The 17,955-nt window shown below is 45.6% G+C and overlaps 1 protein-coding gene across 5 annotated transcripts in view; it reads left to right on the top strand.

Annotated features, from left to right (window-relative positions):
* Positions 1-16,770, top strand: part of GDNF (glial cell derived neurotrophic factor) — a 28,131-nt gene extending 11,361 nt beyond the window's left edge. For 4 of the 5 annotated variants that reach the window (XM_061129921.1, XM_061129922.1, XM_061129918.1 and 1 more), the window contains one exon: positions 13,632-16,770. In XM_061129921.1, coding sequence (XP_060985904.1) covers positions 13,632-14,116 — 485 coding nt within the window. In that variant the 3' untranslated portion in view covers positions 14,117-16,770. Of the gene's footprint in view, positions 1-11,189; positions 12,824-13,631 lie in introns of those variants that run through there. The other variant, XM_061129919.1, reaches the window with a different exon arrangement.
* The last annotated feature ends 1,185 nt before the right edge of the window (positions 16,771-17,955 follow it).

Consider the following 17,955-nt stretch of genomic DNA (forward strand, 5'->3'; position numbering starts at 1 on the left):
TTATGGCTGAGTAGTAGTCCTCTGTGTGTGTGTGTGTGTGTGTGCGTGTGTGTGCGCGCACACACACACCATGTCTTCTTTATCCATTCATCTGTCAATGGACATTTAGGTTGTTCTGTGTCTTGGCTGTTGTGAATAGCGCTGCTATGAAAATAGGGATGCATGTATCTTTTTTAATTACAGTTTTGTCCAGATAGATACCCAGCAGTGAGATTACTGGATCATATAGAAACTCAATTTTTAGTTTTTTGAGGAAACTCCATATTGTTTTCTACAGTGGGTATACCAATTTACATTCCTTTACCAACTGTGTAGGAGGGTTCTCTTTTCTCCACACCCTCTCCAGCATTTGTCCTTTTTTAAATAGATTTCACATATTGTCCTAAAATCGAGTAAGTTTGAGCTCTACTGGGTAACAGATGTTATGTATCCCTATTGTACAGATGAAGCAATGAGACCTAGAGATTTTCTCAGGGTCACAAACTTAGTTAAGTCATGAAGCCAGAATTCAAACCTCAAACTTCTAGTCCCAAAACCAGTAATTTTGGCTTAATACAGACTGCACTCTGATATTAGTAGATTAAGAAAACACAAATCTTGACTTGCTAAAAATACATTCACTATCTGAAACATGTATTTCTAGGAAAATCAATGAGCTGAAGCAAGGAATATTATATTTCCTCCAGGCCCTTTCTTTGATCCCTGTTTGGGCCAGAGTGGACCTAGGGTTATTTTATTCATGGTACTTCAGAATCCAAATCAGGACATTTTAGGAAGAGAAACATGCATTTCTTCACACACTCCTAAACTATCGATGCTTTTTGCAATGAGGGAAGGCTCCCTAACTCTTTGGTACAAAGTGAGGTCTCCTCGAATACTTGAGGCCTTCAGGGGGGTACTTGTTCTCAGATGGCTTCTGTTCTGCCCAGGGAAGGGAGTGTCCACATGGGAAGCCAAGGGCAACAGCATATGTAAGCCAGAACAGTCACCTCTATGGGAACAGGAGTGGGTTTGTATAAGCAGATTTTATGTCTCTACTGAGAATCAACTGGTTAACTCAGTAGAGATACAACTCACTTTTTAATGATTTTATAGGATAACTGAGTTGGAAGGCCTAGTTTTGAAAGTCTTAAAAAAATTTTTTCTTGCAAACCTACCAAATTATGTTGAAAAACTAGCACACACTCCTAAGGTAACATCTGTAATTTTATAACAAGTTTAAATAGTTGTAGCAGAAGTAATTTCCAGCCCATTTGGCAGCTAGATACATGCTTCAATATTTTTGGCAAAACTTTGGAACTGCAAATTTAGCTTATTCAATTTGTGGGAAATTATCCAAATGTTTCAGCTCAAATACATTGATTTTTTTCATCAGAAAAGGTCCAACTTCATTTTCATTTCAAATACACATGTTAGTCTGCATCTATGGCAACCACTACCCTTTTGGATCCTACTTGTAAGCTGAATAGATGGAAGGGTGGATAGACCGACAAGCAGATCATGCCTTGCCATGACTGCCTGACCAGAATGAAATATGGAACCACCCAGTTTGATATTTCTTGATTTATTCATGTGGGACTTTTCCTCAGTAAAATATTCATAGTACAATGAATCCCCACAGGTCTTTTTCACCAAGATGGACTTCTTGTTAGCATTTGCTTCATTTTTTTTCCTAAACCATTTGAGAATTACTTTCAAGCCTAACAATAAATAGTTTAGTGTGAACCTTCTAGGAGCAAGGACATTACCTTATGTAACCACAATTCAGTTATCAGTCTCAGGAAACTTAACATTTGTGCAATACTGTTATCCAACAGATAGTCTATAATCACATCTCCCCAGTTGGCAAGAGTGTCCTTCATAGTTTTTCTCCTTAATCAGGGGTCACAAATTGCATTTGATAGTTGTGTCTGTTTATTCTCCTTTAATCTGGAATTAGCTCCCAACCCTTTTTTTCCCCCACAAACATTTGGAGAAGTCCAGGCTGTCTTGCCTGTGGTTCTGCAGACTGCCCCTCGGGTTGCATTTGTGGGATTGTTTGCACTTGATTAGATTCAAGTTCACATCTTTGGAACACTGAGTTCATGATGACGTGTCTTCACATTGTGAGTCACCAACACCAGTTTAGCCCAAAGAGCCTTGCACACCCGGACTGTCCTTACAGGTATTTATCCACCAGACAGTGCCTTGCGGTAAAGTGAGTGAGATGAGCAAGAAGTGCATCTGTCTGAGGAAGTCCACAGGTGATTGTAAAACTGGCCGTAGGAGTATTTGTCTGTGGACCAGTCTTAGAATGCAGCACATGTGGAAGTTGCGGATCTGGACATGGATTCTTTTAAAAGGCCCTGTAGGCTCTAAAAAATCTTCACATACCCCCACCCCTCCGAAGGATACATGCCACAGTCTGGAGACACTGACCAAGGCCGTGGTGAACATAAAACATTGTTCATGGGCTGTGGAGTCAGTTGAGGTTTGTGTGGTTAATTTGAGGGCATTCCTAGGAAGAGGGAAGAGGCAGCCCAGACTCCCAAGATGGGTCTGCTCCTTCTGCCCACAGACCACCAGGCCAGGGCCTCCAGGCCTTCTGCTCTGTGGGACACACTGGATGAGCAAGGGGCCAGTGTCTGCGTCCCCTTCAGGGTACTCTGTCCATGAGCCAGCCAAGTTGATCTTCATGCTGCTTCCTCCCGTATACTGTCGATGAAGGATCATCATCAGACGTGAAAACCGTAGGACTTACTTTTTGGACCATTTGTTAAATGCCTCCAGGCCCTGAGCTAAAAACTTTTCTCCCAGTGCAAATAATGATCCCCATTTTAGAGGGAGGTTGGGGCTGCACAAGGTTATAGGCAACTCAGCCAGAATGGACTTGGGAAAGCCTAATCCAACACTTACTTGGGACCACATGACCACTTCCTGCCAGTGTACCACACTGCTGCATAACTCTCTGGCTATGTCAGAAGGTCAGGGAGGAGAAAAGTCAAGAGTGGAGGTTTTGAATGCAGTTGGTTTTGAATGATTGTTGTTCAGTCGCTAAATCGTGTCCGACTCTTTGCAACCCCATGAACTGCAGCATGCTAGACTTCCCTGTCCTTCACTATCTCCTGGAGTTTGCTCAAACTCATGTCCATTGTGTCAATGATACCATCTAACCATCTCATCCTCTGTCATCCCCTTCTCCTCCTGCCTTCAATCTTTCCCAGCATCAGGGTCTTTCCCAATGCGTCGGCTCTTCTCATCAGGTGGCCAGAGTCTTGGAGCTTCAGCTTCAGTGTCAGTCCTTCCAATGAATATTCAGAACTGATTTCCTTTAGGGTTGACTGGTTTGAATGATACTTCTAGCTATTTATCTGAAGAGTCTTTGAGAGTCCAGTAAAGTCGTTCACTGAGGGGTAGAGAGTCCCTCCTCACTTTGATGGCAGGAATCCATCAGGCAGGCTAGAATGATAAAAGAACACTTCCCGTTCACCCCCTTTATTTTCCTTTCAGCTTTTCGGTCCTTCCTCTTCTTGCCCAGGTCTCTCCGGCCCTTCGAGTTCCTTCTATCGAATGCTCAGTTAATAGCTTCCCAGGTGGCTCAGTGGTAAAGAATCCTCCTGCCAATGCAGGAGACCCAGGTTCGATCCTTGGGTCAGGAAGATCCTCTGGAGAAGGAGATGGCACCCCACTCCAGTATTCTTGCCTGGAAAATCCCACAGACAGATGAGCCTAGCGGGCTACATACAGTCCATAGGGTCCCAAAGAGCTGGACATGACTGAGCGACTAAACAACAACAGCTCAGCTGGCCCTGTGGGGAAGGGCCCAGGAAAGTTGGATGCAGGCCCCAGTGTAATTGCCAGGCCTCTCCGACTGCAGACAGGGCCTTTTGGAAAGGAGGAAGTGAGGTTCATTTGCTTTCCAGGTTCCTCTGGGGTTTCCCCTGAAAAACCACCCATCTCTGATAACACCACAAGGGATTCTTTTCCCTTTGTGTGTGCTTAGTTTCACTGGGTAACTTTCTCACCCTCCCCAGAAAGTGTTTTGTAAGGACAATAGCAGGGCCCCTGGTGTGCACTCTTGAGAGTAAGGTGTTTACAGCTGGCTGTGGAGTGCTTTCAGCTCACACCAGGTACTCATGGATTAGCTGACAAATGGACACCCTACTGGGTGTTTTCCTGACTTAAAAGCAGAAGAATGAACATTTCCCCCCTCAGGGGAGCCATTTCTATATTACCATAAAATTATTAACATCACTATAATAAGAGCATGAACCACATAGGCGGAAATCAGAGCAATTAGAATCTGAATAACAAAATGAATATAGTCCATCTTTCCTGAGTGAGAATTTTTGGGCGATTTGTATTCATGGAGTAATTTCAATTACAGTGATAAGTTTTTTTAGTTAAATTGTAGGATAAATAGTCAAGAAATGGTATTTCTAAGAAGTATGTGTGATGTTGGTCAAAGTAGGTGGAGATGGTAAATAAAATGGCATTTTGGTTATGGCCTTTAACGGTATACCCAGAATTCCTTTTTCTGAATTTTGAACTGGTTGGTCTTTTCTTCTGCCTTGAGAGGATCCAGAAATACTTTTTTAAACGACAAAAACACTGGTGTTTTTATAACACAAATACTTTTCAAATAAACCCATGTCATGTTTTATTGCCAGCCAACCACTGGTCACGAAGAGAATGCACCAGTCGCTCCAGCAGTGGTCACAATGACTTAGTAAATGGCCTCAGCTGGTAACTGTTCATAGAACAGATGCCATGGACCCTTCTTGAAACCAGGATGGCCTATCTAATGCTAGGTGAATACTCTGTCCAAAATAGGAAAGCCAGGGTAGTCATTACATAGTGCAAGATAACCTCAGCAATCTAGTGCTTAGGGACCCATGGGCACTTTTTAAAAATAATTTCAATTGAGTGGCAAAATCAAAACTTTTAAACAGCAGATGACAGAACTTTGAATTTTTCAGAGAACTGGAACATTATCCTGGACCAACACTGCACATTTCAGAGGTCACAGAAGGTCAGATTAAAAACAAGGGTCAACAGTTTCCAAGACAAGCTGTGGGGCTCTCAGAATCCATTTGGCAGCGGTTGCCGTGGATGATTCTAGCCTCCGAGTTCTAAGACCTAAGCATGTTTTCTTAAATTGTAGAATAAACAGTCCAGACATGGTATAGCTCATAAGTATGTGTGACGTTGGTCAAAGCATGACCTACATATGATAGAAGCAGCAAAATCATAAATGAATAAAACATAGATTTTGAGAACATGTTTTATTTTAAAAAATAAAACCGATTTTGTTGGCTATTTGGGTGAGAAGCACTGGAGGAATATAGCCTGCTGGTGTCTTTGTGCTCTCAGAGATGATGGGCTCCATCTCTGCCTTCCCAGGTGGAGACTGAAATGTAAGGCTGCCTCCCGGAAGAACCTGGATGTTTTGAGACTCAGATACACGGCCCTCTCTACACATCCCTTCACCTCTCCTAAAGACAAATAGGAAGGTGATTTGATGAGTCGAGAGGCACTTGGTTATTTCAAAAGTAACCAAGATGTTGAGACAAGAGGCAAACAAAAAACGTTTAGGACTGCTAGAACCTCTTGTGGGGTCTCCTGGGGCCACGATGGTGGCGGCTGAGCAGAATGCCACTGGGACATCAGAGGAGGTGGTCCTCTCCCTGATGGGGGTGACTGCAGATGAGTGTCGGGCAGGGGTTTCCCACCGAGACTCGAGACTGCCCACATCTTAGGGTGTCAGCACTGGGGACCCCCCCCCCCCACCAGAGGGATAGGCGACCTCAGGAGGATTGCCTAGTCCAAGGTTGCAAGGCTGAGCAGGGACTGACCCCGGGTGGAATCCCGGCCTCTGTCCTCTCCAGCTCTGCAGTGAGATTTTGTCACTTGGCGCCAGTGTGAGTTTGAGGAGCTTCCGGAGACAGGGCCTCTCTGTCTGAATCTGCCGCCGCCCTTGGCTGCCGGTTTTCCGGTTTTTACTGGGAAACTGCCAGTTCTGCCTTGGAGTGACATGCAAGACCCAGGAGCTGGGAGAGGTGCCCCTGACCCGCATGCTTTTCCCTTTTGGGAGACAATATACTGTATTCTGCGGCCTGCGGCAGCCTAACTTCAGAATCTACTTAATGCACCTCCGTGCCTGCTGAACTTTCCAATAGGGAGTGTTTCTCACTTCCTGTTCTGAATGTGGTAAATGCATGCAGGTGGAGTCAGCATACCTTGCCCTCCTCCCAGAGTAAGTTGCCACAGGCTGACAGAAGACAGACTGCACCACCGTGGAATTTTTACTTAAAAACAGATAGGCAGCTAGGAGCACTGGAACAAGTCTGAGCTCTGAAACCAAACTGACTGAGTCCACTTGTATGAGCCACGTGACCTTGGGCGGATAGATATTTATCTTCTCTGAGCCTCAGTTTCCTGCTCTGTAAAGTACAGATAGTATGCAACCCCTGTTTTAACCTTGCAGGGATGTCATTAGGGTTCAAGTTCAGGTTGGGACCTTTCTCTTGTGACTATTAAGTACACCAAGGAAGCTATCGCTTATACTACAGGATGATGCCATTTGTAATAAGAGGAATTTTAAAGGTGAGGCTCTTCCATGTAGTTCTTATTTCAATACTAGTGAAAGAAAATCATGTTTGTACATTATTGAAAAGTAAAAATAACATTCTAAGGAATGACATTAGTTGGGAATTCTCCTGAGAGGTTATATAAATCTTAGGCTGATCTTTTATTTTCATACAGACGTGCATGTGTATCTGTGTTGGTCTTTCCCAGATGACTCAGGGGTAAAAAATCCGCCTGCCGTTTCAGGAGATACAGGAGATGCGGATTCAGTCCCTGGGTTGAGAAGATCCCCTGGAGGAGGAAATGGCAACCCACTCCAGTATTCTTGCCTGGAGAATCCCATGGACGGAGAAGCCTGGCGGGCTCTAGTCCATGGGGTTGCAAAGAGTCAGACACAAGTGAGCAGAGCATGCAGAATCACACAGAAGTGTGTATGTATATATGCACACACATGTGTGTATATACGCGCATGTGTATACACACATACACAGAAAGAGAACTTCTCTTTTCCATGTGCTTGGTCTACAGAGCAGTTTGTACTTTACCTGGGCTTCATGTGGGCAATGAATATCAGAGTCAATGTCCTCCACTGCCAGGGGGGTTTCCACTCACCTCCTTTTGTGGACCGTCTTTCAGGGGAGGCTCCACATGTGAGGGTGGGCTGCCCAGCCCCGCAATGCCTCCAGATGCAGCATCTTAGGCCTCATATCCAGGATCGAGCCCACCCCAGAACTGGGCACTGCCTGGAGCAAGGGCACCCGGGTGCTGGTTGAAGAAGCGCATCTCACCTGTGTGGCCCTGGCTTAGGCCGTAGGTCACGCCTGTGGACCTCAGCGTATTAACTCTTGCCCGTCCAGTATCCAGCAGCTGGGTGATTTCCAGTGAAGCATAGAGGCAGGACCCCCAGAACAAGGAACACCTGGGTCTTCCCTCCAGCACCCCTGCATCCTTGAGGCTGGCTCTGGCCTGGAAGACGGCTCCTTTACAAGAGGCCCTCTGTGGGTACCAGAGTCCAGGCCCCTCTTCTCTGGGCCCCACAGAGACCCCTCCCACTCTAGGTAAGGGGTCACATCCTCACTGCTCTGTGCACAACCTTGAGCTTGTGGGCTCCCTCTGGGGCCCATGGGTGGAAGACAGGCTGAAAAGTGGCTTAGGATCCCAGCCGGGCAGAGGAGGGGGACCATCCAATAGGACTATAAAATGACCTCTTTGATTAAAGTATCATTAACCTGTACTCTTTTTTTAAGAGAAATCTAACATTTAAAAGAAAACTTTGTCCACTAAAGGCCAGCCTAGCCAAGATAATGTTTTGAATTATGTGCTTTTTAGTTTGACTATTACAAGGAGTACTCCCAGATCTCACCATTGTTCCTATAAAAACTCAATTAACTTTACAAGATAGTCAATATCCCAGGCCTTTGTTCCTGGGGTAGTGTTATTGTTTTTTTCCCATAATCGAGGAAGGCAAAGTCTGGGTAGTGAATAGTTTGGTTTGTTCCCGGAGTCTGGCCCAGTACAAGGTTTCACTTGTTTAAATAACATTGTTTATATGAAGGACACATCAAAGTTTAAATATTTTAAATAGAATAATGCCAAAATATTTAGTTGCACACTAAAAGGATGACTTAAATGCATTTGAGCATTTTGATTGTTCAAAAACTTTAGCTTTTTGATGTCCATGTTTTCTGAGATCGAGCCTCCAAGTGGGTCTGGGAAATGAGCAAGTGTTTGACCTGTTTTTTCAAAACGATGCTCTTCTTTTGTGGTTTGCAAGTATTTTACTGTCAAAGTTCTTACTAACAAGGGCCATTTGTGTAGCTGACATGCTGCCAAGCCCTTTATAGGATGAAGAAAGTGATATGACATCAAGTCTTCATTTGGGGAACTAATCCAAACACAAGCCCCTTTCTTTCCACTTTGCTCAGTGAATTCCAGGAACATGGAGGCAGCCATGAGTTTCTTGGTTCGTGACAGGGAGTTTACTTGCCTGGGCTGGGTACTGGGCCTCTGCAGGATGCTAAGGATTGGCTCAGTGAGGTGCATGGCTCCCAACGCACCCCACAAATACCTCATGTTGATAAATGGAGGTCTCTCTAGAAATGAACTCAGTCAGCAGCAAAAGGCCTGGGATTAGGAATTTTCCATTGGAAGAGACAGGCCTCTTTGCTCTGTGGTTTGGAAAATATCATGCTGCCCTTTTCTAGTTTCCAAAATTCGTATCCATGTACAACTTTTGCATAAATATTTATTTTTTTACTCTATTCTTCAAGAAGGAGAAGAGGATGGGGAGGGCGGAATCCCTTCAGTTCAATTAGAATTGCCTATGTCCTGAACTTGAGGCTTCAATAAATATTTCCACCTTAACAACAAGTTATGAGGGAGATGTCCCATGAAAGGAGAAGTTCTTCTCATAGCTGCTCTCTTCAGTTTAACACAGGGAACACGGATTGACTGCTTCCCCAGTGTGAAAAAGGCTTTTAATTCAAGTTTAATGATCCATTCACCACCTCACCCTAAAGAATAAGTGATCAGTACATCCACACTGCTACACACATCACCCCAGAAGGCCAAGTAGAAATTAAAATAAAGGAACTATACATTCTCACAGTAAAAGATAAGTATGTCCCAATCATTACTGAGGATTGCTTATACTAAAAAATCATTTGCTAGTTATCTGAAATTCAAATTTAACTTGGTATTCTATATTTTATCTGGCAAGCAAAGCCAGTGGACAAAGGCATACAGTCAAAATGTCATAAAAAGGAGGGACAGTGTTTTTCTGGAAATTTGAAAGTGTCAGGCAATTAATAAAAACATTATAAATGCTGATTAAAATCATCATTATAACTCTAGTAAAAAGAATGTAATTTATCATGATATATAAATTAATGAGTCTAAACTAGTGTAAGCTGAACTTTTGAACTCGAATGTTTTCCAGTTTATGTTAAAACTCTCAGTAATATTTCATCCTCATTTCTGATTAATCTTTAGTTGATTCTTAATCAGTTTTAACTTCCATGTTCCCAGGTTCTTAATTTAATGATCTATTCAAGAGTTCTTAAAGAGAACTGGGGACTCCATCATGTGAATCCTTTTGTAAAACAGTCTTTTAGAAATTTGAGGCCTTTTTTTTTTTTTTTTTTTTTATTAATCACTAATTTATCGGGGCTTCTTCCCTCATGGCTCAGATGGTAAAGAGTTTGCCTGCAATGCAGGAAACCTGAGTTCGATCCCTGGGTCGGGAAGATTCCATGGAGGAGGAAATGGTAATCCACTCCAGTATTCTTGCCTGGAAGAGCCTGGCAGAGAATCCCATGGACAGAGGAGCCTGGCAAGCTACAGTCCATGGGGTCGCAAAGAGTTGGACATGACTGAGCAACTAACATTAACTCATTTCTGATTAATCTTTAGTTGATTCTTAATCAGTTTAGTTGATTCTTAATCAGTTTTAACTTCAATGTTCCCAGGTTCTTAATGATCTATTCAAGAGTTCTTAAAAAGAACCAGGGACCCCATCATGTGAATCCTTTTGTAAAACAAAGAGTCTTTCAGATATTTGAAGGCTTTTTTGTTTTGTTTTTTTGTATTTTGACTAATCACTAATTTATCAGTTAGAAGTTCAGACTTCTGTTCAGGTTTCTGAAACCAAGCACATCTAATTTCCTCTTTTATAACTTATTGTTGGAAAAAAGTCACAAATAGCACAAGCAACTCATCCGTCAAAATAAGTAGTTCATGTCTTTAACATAGGGCGATTTTTTTTAATTTTTTAGGCAATTTCCTGGTGATCCAGTGATTAGGACCTGGTGCTTTCACTGCCATGGCCTTGGTTCAATCCCTGGTCTGGGAACTAAGATCCAGTAAGCCCCCCAACACAGCCAAGAAATAATTTTTTTTTTTATTTTAAGAAAAGAGAAGGAAAGGAAGGGAGAAAGGGAGGGCAGAAGGAAGGAACAAAGAAAGGTGGGAAGGAAGAAAGGAAAGAAGATTCCTAAGGGACTCAGGTAGGAAATGGTTCAGGGGAAATTTCGAATCCAAATACCCTCCCACTCTCCCAGTATTGCTTGAGAAAACATTGCTCCCAGGGAGCCAGAGCCTTTTAGAATCCTCGGAATGAGGTGGGCTTTAAGAGATGACACTGTAAAGGTGCGGGGGAAGCTGGCAAGGGAGGCAGCTCTGAGACAGTTATTTGCTCTCAGGTGGGAGATGACTCTGCACTTGTGGGCACTGGGGCTGCCCATGGGGTGGAGACTGTGTATTCTGGAGCCTTTCAATTCATCACGGTGTGGCTGGAGCCCAAGTGTTCCCTTGAGAAATGAAGGACTCTCTACCCTCGTAAAGTGACACCTAAGTCGTTCAAAAAGAAAAAAACATCATTGCAGGCCTCCAGGGACCAGATCCTACTGTAAGCTCCCAGGATTCATTGGTGAACAAGCCAAGCAGAGGTCCCTGCCTCCTGGAGGTGACATTCGCTCAGAGAAGACAGACAACAAATAGGCACCATGAGAAAAGTCAGTGTGTTGGAAGGGGTCAAGTAGTATGCTGTGGGGGGAAGAGGGCAGGAGGATCTGGACTCGAGGTTGGGAGGAACTGAATTGAAACAGGGAGGTCAAGGTGGGGCTGGGTAGCAGTGACTTTTGAGCCGACTTGAAGGGGATGTGAGCGTGAGTCACTGGGTTCTCTGCGGGAACAGCGTTTCTGTAGAGAGGGAACAGCCAGCAAAAGGCCGAGTGCCTGATGTGTGCGGTTCTCAGCCATGACAGTTTTGCCCCCAGGGGACATCTGGTCATATCCGGAGACACTTCCGTTTGTCACCACTGGGATGGGGGTGGAGGCTAGTATGGGTGTCTCCTGGGTAGAGGCCAGGGGTGTAACTAAACATCCTTAAACGCTCCCACAACAAAGGATGTGCCAGCCCCAGTGTCCGTAGCGCTGAGGTTGAGAAACCCTGTGTTTGAGGAACAGGGAGGAGGCCAGAGGAGCTGGAGGGGAGGCAGTAAGGAGGAGGGAAGTCGCACACGAGGTCATCAGTAACAAAGGCTGGGACGGAGAGGGTGGCCCCATCAGGGAGGGCCGTAGGCCAGTGTGGACTTTGGCTTTTACTCTAAGAGAAGTGGGGAGCCACTGGAGGGCTAGAGCAGAGAAGGGACATGAGCTGCATTCACAGTTTCAAGAGCGTCGCCCTAGCTGCTAGGTGCAAGATAGACTGAAGGAGGGTAAGGCTGGAACGCGGGGGCTCACGTCTGGTGTGATTATCCAGACAAGAGGTGACTGGTCATATACCAATGGATGCAGCTTCAAGACTTCTATGCACAGAACCACCCAGTGTCAGATTTTAGATTTAGGACAAGGTGATTTGGAAATTCCATACCATCCCCACTCTTTCCATAACTACATGTCCTATATTTTCCCCTAATATAGATAATATTATATATTATCTATCTACCTGTATAGACAGATAAGAAAGAGGAATCAATATGGTTAAGTCGCCTTAGCTGGATTATGTTTTACACACTAGGATACCTGATACCTGTTTTAGCAATTCATTCATTACAAAACAATTTGACATGGGTTAGGCACAGGGTAATCCTCTGCTTTACCATGGTCTTGGCCAAAAAAAACTTTCCCTCTTGCTAACAACTCTTTTGTGGTATATTTTTCTAAGCAATGTATAACCGTAAACATCCTAATTACCTGAAAATAGGATCGTGTCCGACTCTTTCTGACCCCATGGACTATAGCCCACCAGGTTCCTCTATCCATGGAATGTCCCAGGCAAGAATACTGGAGTAGGTTGCCATTTCCTTCAGGGATCTTCCCAATCCAGGGATCAAACTCACATCTCCGACATTGCAGGCAGATTCTTTACCATCTGAGCCACCAAGGAAGCCCTGAAAAAGGGATGAGGGGAGCATAAAAGGTCTAGTACCTAATACATGGACGTCTGAATTACTTTCCTCTTTTAGAAATATATTCAGTTGTTCAAATAGTTTCTCTTCCCTTACCTGATCATCTGAAGCAAATGTTGAAATACAGCAGAAAATGCCAAAAAACCTTGAATTCATGCATTTGCCCAAAATGCATCCTAGAAGCATCACCTCAGTCATTGCTCCATGTGATCTTCCTAAGGTGCACGTCTGTTGTCCTCTTTGCAGCCAAAGCCAGTGGGAGTTGTAATGACAGCCTACCGAAGAGGCAGGACCCCACCGCTCCTGTCCACAGACAGCATCGAATTCCATGTATTGCCGTGATACATGTAAACATCATCTTATGTCTGACCTTGTATTTTTAAAGTCCTGCTAATCCAAGGAAGTGGTAAATTAGTCTCTTTATTAGTGAACAGTGGGCTGTTTTTCCGTCTCTTTCTTTATTTTTTTAAGGAAGTTTTAAAATATAGTTGAATTCAGGACTTTTTCACGTGATCTATCCAAATGGTTCTCGTTCCACTCAGCAGGGCAGAGGTGTTAAGTCAGGATGGAGTTCAGGGAGGCGCACTTGACATTCCAGATGAAAGCAGCAGTGTCTTCCAAAATTAATCCATCTTTCACCTTCTAAGACAGGGTTTCTCAAAGTACGGTCCAGGGACCACCTACCTCAGAACTCCCCCAGGGCTCCTTGGCTCCTCCCCACACTTCCCTCGAGGGTCGGCCAGGTCTCTGTATTTTCCCAGAGTATCCCAGCACAGTCCTACCCACACTCACAATTGAGAACCCCGACTGCAGCTTACCGTTATTAGAACAAGAAATGACCCTCCATCAGCGTCTCAACATCGACTTGTTAAAAATGACAGACGTCATCCAAATGGAAATTCCGTTTCTAAGGACTGGTTCTCCACATGGAAGTGTGTCTCCTTCAAGTGAATGAATTTCCTTCCTGGGAATCTTGGGGGGTGCCTTTTGGCCTTTGTCCTTGGGGGTTTACAGTGGTCCCTGAAGGGGTCGTTTCGCCATGGGTTTGTAGGGTGGGCACACTGGGTCGTCTTTCAGAGAGACTGATCTTAGAGACTCCTTGAAATGGTCATTGCTCTTGTCTCATGTGACCATTTCTGTTTTCTTGTTGCACAGCAAATATGCCAGAGGACTACCCTGATCAGTTTGATGATGTCATGGATTTTATTCAAGCTACCATTAGAAGACTGAAGAGGTCACCAGATAAACAAATGGCCGTGCTTCCTCGGAGAGAGCGGCACCGGCAGGCGGCAGCCACCAGCCCAGAGAATGCCAGAGGGAAAGGCCGGCGCGGCCAGAGGGGCCGAAATCGGGGCTGCGTGCTCACCGCCGTGCATCTAAACGTCACTGACTTGGGTTTGGGCTACGAAACCAAGGAGGAACTCATTTTCAGGTACTGCAGCGGCTCCTGCGATGCAGCCGAAACAATGTACGACAAAATATTAAAAAACTTATCCAAAAGTAGAAGGCTGGTGAGTGACAAGGTCGGGCAGGCGTGTTGCAGACCCATCGCCTTTGATGACGACCTGTCCTTTTTAGATGATAACCTGGTTTACCACATTCTAAGAAAGCATTCCGCTAAAAGGTGTGGATGTATCTGACTCCGGCTCCAGAGACCGCTGTGTATTGCATTCCTGCTACAGTGCAAAGAAAGGGACCAAGGTTCCCAGAAAATGTTTGCCCAGAGTGGAAGATGAGGACCAAGGAGGCGGAGGAGGAGGAAGTGGAGGCAGAGGAGGAAGGCAGCCGTTGTGGGAGCCTGGTGGAGGGAGATCCAGCTGCAGAAAACTGGACAGGAGAGAGGAAAAAACAGCCGTCCGCGTTCTTCTGGACGGCCGCTGACGTCACCGGAAGCTCAGGGCTGGTGTCCCTGGTTGGGTGTTGCCATCGTTTCATCTGATACAGTCCACCGCCACGGGTCACGGGCGCAGTCGCGAATGCACTTGAAACCAAACCAGTGTATCTCCTGTGGTTTGCTTTCACATGTCTAGAGACACCAGGGAAACGGTCCTCCTGGTGTCATTCCTTGTCATTGCGTTTTACTGCTGAAGGCAAGAAAGGTTTATTTTTCTGTCACTCAGTGGAGACATACCCCGGAAAGGAGGGCGAAAAAAAATCAAAGACCCAGGAGAGATAGTAACCTTTGCTTTAAAGGTTCAGGCCTGAGGTTTACTCCAACCAGCATTTTGGGGAACGGTGGGTAATTGATTTCAAACATGGTGTGTGGGGTGGGAAGAAGTTGGCTAGGAACCAAAAAGGCTGTCCTCATGACTAAAACCAAACCTGAAGGTATTTCCTTTCTGCCCTTGGAAACAGGAAACCAGTGTGGTTTTTCGGCAGCATTCTTGCAGGAGAGCGTGCGGGAAGGCCCCCAGCTGCACCGGGGCGGGGAGGCCGCTGGGCTGTAGGTTTACAGAGAGACAGATGTTACATACACCCCAGCTCCGTTATGCGTGGTCACCAGTGACCAGAGAAGCTACTCGATGCAATGCATCTGTTTCAGATACAGAAATATAGAGAAGATATTTATTGAGATTTAAGTTATTGTTATTTATTACCGTTCACTAATGAGTTTCTCTTTTTTCCCCTTATTTATTAAAGTTTCTTTTCAAAGGTGCCAAAGTATATGTGCTCGCAAAATGCAAAGGAAGGTGGCAAAGGAAATTTTAATTGGGATCAAGGGTCCATGCTTTTCAAAGTATTAAAAAGATTTTCGCTAGGCAAAAATCACTTACTTTACCTTTTTAAGAAAAACGCTTGTGTGATTCCACCCCCCCTCTCCCCACCGGGTCTCAGCATCTTACCTGTTTTTATAGTTTAGAGAAGGAACATGTCAGAAGGAAAATTTCTGATGGACCTTCCTTTTCAGGAGCAGCGCGTGGAGACCATGGCATTTGCGCTCATTTCTACACGGTTCCCTGTCCCAGCAGACAGGCCGTGTGCTCCATTTCCTGCAGTGTTTAAGCTCTCACCCTCCCCTCCACGTGTATCTGTCTGTGATATGCATAACCATATATGTCAAAGGTTAAAGTCCCTTTAATAGGTGGTGCTGGACTCACTGTTGACCTCAATGTAACAGTTCTGTCAGGTAGCCGGGGTTCTGCCCTGATAGTGGAGACTCTTCCCCTATCCTTCCATCCATCCACCGCCTTCTTGAGAAACACATCTAGGCCCAGCACAGCCAAGGAGCGCTGCGGGCCTTCTGGAAGTGGGGTCAGCCTGGTTGCCATACAAACCACCAGGGGCTGCCCCCATACACCTGACTCCTCCTCAGAAGAAGGTGGCCGGGAAGGGTGGACGTGGAAGACGGGCCCTGGCCCAGCCTCGGCACACCTGCCCCACTGCGTGGATGCTGAAAGCCTTTGACATGGCAAGGACATAGGGTGAGAAAAACTATCTCAGCAACCAGGTCATGGATTTGTCTGGTCACTGTCCCCCTGCTCAATGAACTGGGCCCTATTTTAAGAGCTTGTGACCTATCTCATAAAAGGGATTTTTATCAAAGAGATTATCTATCACTACATCACTGCCTTAGTGGCTATTAGCTCCAAAGTGGTACAGATTTGGCAAATAAATAGCCTACTGGCCTCCCTCAAATAATCATGCTAATTTTACAAAGTAATCAAGAAGCAGCAGTTACCAGACATCCCTTTGCCACCCTCACCCCCAAGGACCCAAGCTGCCCATCACTCTGCCCACTCTGTCCTTTCTGCTCCCCTTGCAGGACTCGGAAATAGAGGAAAAGGGCCTGCCTCTCACCCTCTCTTGGGGCCCAAGCAGGGGAACTTGCTGAGGAGTGGCCTGCTCAAAATAGGGACAGGTCGAGGCGACCGGTCGTTCATGAAGTGCAATTTGATGCAGCCCCAGATCATCTGTCCAATTCAGAGAATCCTGGCATGTCTGGTGGCCGGCGTCCCCAGGGGTCAGCCTCGGCCCCGCTCCCTGTGGAGAGTCTCTGCCCACAGGGGTGGTAGGATTCAACGGATGCTGACAGCTCCTTCCCAGCATCACCTACACACCATAAGCAGGTTTTCACTGAAGCAACTTGCTCTGCCAAAGCTACAAAAGGGTAAAGTTTGTGATTTTTCTTTATTGTTGCGATTACCATCTGATCCAGTAAGGAGTGCACTTCTTTGGAAGTTCTGACTTCTCTGATCTGTCTCAGTCGTTTGTGTTATACAACCAAAGTTCTCTACAGACTTTATTTTTGTACAATATTATTTTGTAACTTTTTACAAATAAAAACTCATTTCTATTGCTCTCTCTACTTCTGTGCTATCTCACCGACCCAGGGACCACGGCTGACTCAGGCTAGAAGTCCGTCCCTTTCACCACCACTCACCCACTGGTTGGTTAGTGACCTTGTCCATCAATTCTCCACAACCAATCAGTACTCAAGGGGGGAAGAACTTGCAAAGTTGTTCTTTCTTTATTCATTCCACAGATGCTAGGTGTGCAACATTGTGCCAGGCACTGTCCAAGGCACCAAGGATCCAACAGTGGCCATAACAATCTCTGCTCAACAGAGACTGAACTCTGCTTTCTCCTTGTGGGGTTGATATTTCGTTTGAGGAGAGAAAGACAATATTCAAAAAAGTATGTAGGGGGTTGTGTGTCAATAAATGAGTCACCATTTATAAAGGATACAAATAAGGTGTCATAACAGAAAATAGTGGGCCTGCTCTAACGAGAGGTCACATTGAGGCAGGACTAAAGAAACAGGAGTGTCCTGGCAAAACCCTGCAGCAGGCAGGCGCTTGGACGGCGCCACTGCTTTGCACAATCCCGGGTGACGCCCGCGGTTCACGTGGGTTCTCCGCAGCAAAGTAGCAGGATCCGGGGATTGTGCAAATGGTGGCCCAGGCTTAGTTGTTCTGGTGGCAAGAAAAACACACCGAAGAGAGGAAATGCCATGGCCCAGGGCTGGGGGAGGAGAGCATGCTTCCTCCTCGGATGACACACACCCCGAGCTGTGTCACCCGAGGCCTTGTGACTATTAAAAGGTGGCCTTGTACAGCGTTTCAAGCCCAAAACAAAACCAATGCTCTTAAGACTCTTCTAAGTGGCCACCAGCCTAGACTTTCCAGCAGAGCGCAGTCAGTACAGTGCCGGAAACGCCCTCCCCCTCCCTGCCGGGACAGTGCCTGGTACCCACCCTGGGCGCTTTGGCGTCCTGCCGCCAGGGCAACGCTTAGCCCAGGGCGCTTTCTCCATGCTGAATTCTGGTCCAGAGTTCGGAGAGGAATGCAAACACTTGCTTATCTCCTCTCCTTTTACCATTTCCCCAAAGTGTGTTCCCAGGATGGCAGACCAGGTGAGATATTCCTTAAAAATGGAGTGCTTCTCTGATCAAATAGGTTGGGGAAATATTGAGTTATATAACATATTTTTGAAGTTAAAAAGAGAAGTGTAGGGTTTCCCTAGTGGACTCAGTGGTAGA

Source organism: Dama dama, chromosome 25 (assembly GCF_033118175.1).
Source record: "Dama dama isolate Ldn47 chromosome 25, ASM3311817v1, whole genome shotgun sequence".
NCBI lineage: Eukaryota > Metazoa > Chordata > Mammalia > Artiodactyla > Cervidae > Dama > Dama dama.